This window comes from Mangifera indica, chromosome 7 (assembly GCF_011075055.1).
Source record: "Mangifera indica cultivar Alphonso chromosome 7, CATAS_Mindica_2.1, whole genome shotgun sequence".
Lineage (NCBI taxonomy): Eukaryota > Viridiplantae > Streptophyta > Magnoliopsida > Sapindales > Anacardiaceae > Mangifera > Mangifera indica.
The window spans coordinates 10422292-10427691 of NC_058143.1; the positions used below are offsets into that span (position 1 = coordinate 10422292).

General features: G+C 33.9%; 1 protein-coding gene across 1 annotated transcript; it reads right to left on the reverse strand.

Moving 5' to 3' along the window:
- Window positions 1–2042: 2042 nt before the first annotated feature.
- LOC123220222 (cell wall protein RTB1-like) lies at window positions 2043–4649 on the reverse strand. Its single transcript, XM_044642299.1, has 4 exons — window positions 4366–4649; window positions 2966–4279; window positions 2589–2874; window positions 2043–2468 (listed from the first exon to the last, which is right to left on the reverse strand). Exons 1-4 carry the CDS (start codon window positions 4478–4480, stop codon window positions 2309–2311), a joined length of 1875 nt encoding a protein of 624 aa, XP_044498234.1. The 5' UTR covers window positions 4481–4649; the 3' UTR covers window positions 2043–2308.
- Window positions 4650–5400: the final 751 nt, after the last annotated feature.

A 5400-nucleotide genomic window follows, 5' to 3' on the forward strand; every position in this document is an offset into this window, starting at 1 on the left:
ATATCATTATATAATTAGGTATCGTTTTATTTTTAATTTTTAATTATCTAATCAAATGATAACACATTATTGTTTGTATATAAAATTGTACACATAATATTACTCTTATTTAAATTATAAAAATGTGACCTACTATGTCTTATATTTTGAGAAATTATATTTAATGACACGATTAAGATCTACTTTTCTTTTAAAGGCATGACACTTTTTGAATTGTTAATTATTCCCATGGTAAAAACAAATAGTTATTTTCACTCATCTCTATATTCGGAAACTTAAATGAGTGAAAGAAATGTGACGGACGAACTGTGGAGGGTTCTATTTCTTTTTTCTTGCCCAACCATCTCGCCACCAATCTCATCATCTCTAGTTTGATGTATCTTTGTAGACGATTCAACTGCAAAGAAATTAAAATATAATTGTTGTACGATATTGTCTTCACAATAAATAGCCCATTGAACTTATAGCTTTGACATGATTCAATAACAACATTGTCTTCTTTCCAATGTCATTTTCTTCTTAGCAAGGAAAGGGGTGTAGTAGGATTTCAAGTTTCGTCAAACAAATGTAAACTGAAACATGGTTTCACAAACGAATGCTTCCTCCCCTTTCCTCGCTCTCTATTTTTCTTATTCTTCATTTTCCTTTAGAAGTTTTATATATATATATAGAAAATTGGGCACTCCATCTATATTTATTAGACAGGTAAATCTAAGACACAGTGACTAGACTTATAATAAATATACTAAATAAGTTAAGATTTTACAAGTGTGATAGAAAATCGAATTTAGAACTTTACCTTAAAAGTTCTAATATTTCACTAATTTTACTTACCTTTGAAGTCTTTCTCTATAAATTCAAGTTAAAAACAAAATGATTCCATTGTCAACCATAACTCTATGCATTATTTTCACTAAACACAATATCTTTGTTGCACCACAAGATTTTGTTGGTAATGGGATCTCTCATGTGATCTTTGAATAATAACCATGTTGTATCCCAAGCCATTATTGATATCAACATGTACCTTCAATTTTATAATTCAATGGCCTGTTAGAGCAAATGGCATCCAATGCATTAGATTTCAACTTTGTCTCCTATAATACCAGACACAATCACACCATCAAAATTTACTTTCATCTTTCTTTGGCCTTTTCCTCAACTTTTTTGACTCATTTGTGTACCTTCTTTTTATCTCTTTTGACTATGGCATCTGTGCATACATCTTTTTTCGATGGCATATGATACCAGAGCAATAATTTGATTACAAATAATTGGAATTTTGTTATTATAGCTACAACTTTATTAATATTACAAACTGAAAACATAGATCTTTCAGTAAATTTAGCAAATTTCACGGTAGGGATTGTACAGAACACAAGATGCCAAGAAACATGGGGCTTATTTTTATACTTTAGGCACATGCTATGTCTTTCTCTTTGTTGAATTTTTTTTAATATAGTTTTCTTCCAAAGATTTGAATCTCTTTTCTAATTTAGCAAGACTTTCAACATGGAGAATCCTATAATACTATATAATAAAATAATATATATACACTTTTAAATATATAATTAGATATACAAATAATATATAATCATATGATTAGATAATTTTAAATTAAAAATAAATTTTTTTTTCATTATCTTATTAATTTAAGATTTTTGGTTTAATAATCTCTTAAAATAATATATATGGGTTTAGATCTAATATTCTGAAAGCTAAATTTTTGTATGTCATTTAATTTAGATATGATTTCAAATATGGCATTGGTCCAAACTCTAAACAAAACCCTAAATTGAAATGTTCTTTTAAATATTTTTGTGCATCGGTAAGTGCACTCACATTACTAAATATTATCACAATTCCAAATGCTATATAAAATTCAATGAATCGAAGCTGCAAAATGCACCCATTAGACTTATTCTCTTTTGAAGATTGTGCAAGCCATGCCACAACATTATGGCTCTCTCTATGCAACCACCACTAATCACAAAACTTCTAATCAATTTGATCACTCAATTATCACATGCAATACTAGGCACTTGAACTACTAACTTTACATCAATTGAAAGCAAAGAAATGCAATATCAAAACTCCTTATTTTACAGATCACAGTAGCCTACTTTTTAAGCATAGAACATGGATGGTTCAAGCAGAAACTAAATTCATCTCTAGATATTTTTAACAAGGGTGCTAGCTATATATATGTTTGAGTCTTTTGTGACTCACCTCATGTTTCTTTAATTTCCTCTAGAGTTGATTCTGAGAGCTTCTGATTCATCAATTTACATGCAAAATTAATTCTATTCTACATGTATAGAATGATGATTCCAGTAACTAAGGATGTTGCCAAAGAGAAGCAGCCCTTGAAGGGTGCGCTAACTGACGTGTTCACAACCGGAGGACTATCAGGTCCGATAATCGTGTTTGGACTGCTTGAATTTAACACTGATGGTGGAGTAACAGATCTGTTAAAAACAAATAAAGGCAACTCAGATACCTTTATTTTTTACATCATACTCAGTTACTACTAATTCATGCAAAAGCTTAAGCTAGCAGGTAACTAAGGATCTTAATAAAAACTTTACCCTGGTACTCCTGGCGGTAATGGTGATCCAGTTGTGGTAGCTGGAGGGGCAGTTGCAGTTGGTGTTGTTGCTGGTGTGGTAGTTGGCGTTGTTGATGGTGGTGTTGTTGCTGGTGTTGTAGATGGTGGTGTTGTAGATGGTGTTGTTGATGGAGGTGTTGTTGCTGGCGTTGTAGATGGTGGTGTTGTTGCTGGTGTTGTTGATGGTGGTGTTGTTGTTGGTGGTGTTGTTGCCGGTGTTGATGATGATGATGATGCTGATGCTGGATAAACGCAATTACCATAACCTAAAACAATTTCACCAGGGTAAAAAATAAATCATTTCTAAATTGCAACAAAAACAAAAAACGAAAATCAACGAACAACTTATTTTCTTACTTGGATTGGTGCTAACAATAACTGCAGTCCCTCCAAAATCACAACTTGTTGCCACAGGATTCTTCTGATAAAAGTTATTGAATGCAAATGACGCATGGTTTTGAAGAGTATTAGGATTGTAACAACTCCCTCCTTGTTGTATCAATGAACAATCTGCCCCTCCAATACCACAAGCATAGTCCAAAGCTGACTGAAGCTGAGTCTCCGGGGCTCCACTCCTGGCCATACACCAACTTTGCCCTCGAATGGCAGGAGCATTAGTCTGTGCAGGAGGTGTCACAGGACTTGTAACTGGTGTAGAGACAGGCACATTTCCTGCAGGAGCTGGATATGTTGTTACAGGATTTGTAGTAGGCTGAGCTCCAGGCACAGTTACTGGCACCGGAGTCATGGCAGGATTGGTGACTGGCCCGGGAGGATTGTCAGGAGTTGCTGAAGGGATGTTCACAGGAGTGGTGGAGGTAATTGGGAGAGGAGTTAAATCAGGACTCGGCGTCACAGTGACAGGATTAGTAGCAGGGACAGTGACAATTGTTGGTCTAGGGATTTCAGTTTCAAAGATTGCTGTTGAAGGATTGAATATGCCATGTGAAGTTATTTTCAGGCTGTTTAGGAGTTCTCTTCGGGGCAAAAAGATTGGTTCTTCCTGAACAAAATCTTCCAAGGAAGACACTTCGGCATATAGTTCAATCTTGTTTTCTAAAGATTTTGAAACTTTTGTGACAAATTCAGCTGCAGCTCTAGCACTAGGAAAAACAGGACTTTTTATTCTGAAAATTACAGGAACGTCATTGCTTGGAAGATTATTACTAACTTTCTTGATGATTGACTGAACAAAATCATCTCCAGTGCCTGATTCTCCACTCATACAAGCTTCAATGTTAACAAAGGATCTAATTTTCTTCACAAAATAAAAAATTCTCTGCAAATCTCTCTGATGGGATGTTTGCAGATTCTCTAATAAAGACAATGAAAAACCTACTGAGACCTTAACTTTCCTGCCAAGATCAACTTTACCAAGAACTAAATGGAATGTTTTCAATCTTGCTAAAACATCTTTGCCTGATAAATTCTCATATCTGCAGATTAACACAATGCTTCTGATTTTCACATGTGGGAGAAGAGTTTCTACATGAGTTTTGAGCCAAGAAATTGCAGATGATTCAGAATGCGAAAAACTGTCAACAAGACTTTCATTCAAGTAAAGATCAACTGAAACTCTAGGAGAGGCCTTGTTCAGCTTCAAGAGAGAAACTACTTCATCAAGATATGCCGAGTTTCCTTTAACATTATAGGATAAACCCACCAAAGTTCCTGGAAAACAGAGAAAAAAATTAATCAAAAATTGCATAAAAACTTAAAACTGATAAATTTAACTCTCAGAAATAGCAGTGACTTACCAGAAGAAGAAATGGAGAGGATGAGGAAAGAGAAGAGGAACAAGAAGAAGCATTTAGGAGCTGTTTTGGCAGCCATGACTGTTTGTTGAGGAATAAACCGAAAGGGATATTTCATGAGATGCAAACAATGGCATTAGTGCTCAAAACACACAAGCAGGATTCATTTTAAAAAATGGGGAAGAATCAAAGGCTTTAGAGAAAGGGAAAGTGAGAGAGAAGAGATAATAAGTAATGAAGATAAAAGTGAATAAAAAAGAAAAAGGAAGATGACCAAGTTGCGTGTAATGATAAAGGATATATATATATATATATTGCTTTGTGATGAAGAGTGCGGCTGGAAATGTTCTGTGTATTGACAGTGGAAAGAAGAAAGAAGGAATCTGAAGTGCTTTCTGACTGCTTTTGCTTTTGCCAACAAAATTTTAAGCTCAAAATGCATAAGCTGAAGCAGGGATGACTTGGAAAATTGAAAAGCATATGCACACTAGTCTAGACTCTTATTCTAGGGTACGACTTATCAAGATTATGGCCATTGCTCAAAAAGCAGAAGGTGAGATATGTTGTTTTGCTTTTACTTACTTGTTTTTGCCAAGAATTTCTATAAAGATGATACTTTGAATGATCTTTGGTTATTATCCTCAATAATTTTTAAAAATATATATATTAATCTCAGGTAAATAATTCACATCTCAATTCGCAAAGCAGGTAAACTTAAAGTAACTGTAAATTTTGGGTTGTGAAAGTTATTTTGGTAGGTAAAGATATTTGCTATATTTTTGGAAGGTAAACAATCTTAACCCTCTAAAGTAAATGGATTAATGTGACAAGTTACAAATCAATCACTAGATTTGAACCAAGTACTCAAAGTAGCAGTTAATTTTCTTCTCAAAAATGGAAGCTAGAGATAAGATTAAAGCATAAAGAGGATCTCAAAGATTTGATGACGTTTGGACTATGTGTAAAGGGCTCATGACATGTGCAGTCAATTTGGCTTATCTCAGCACAAACCATAACCAAAAAATTAGTTAATTAGTA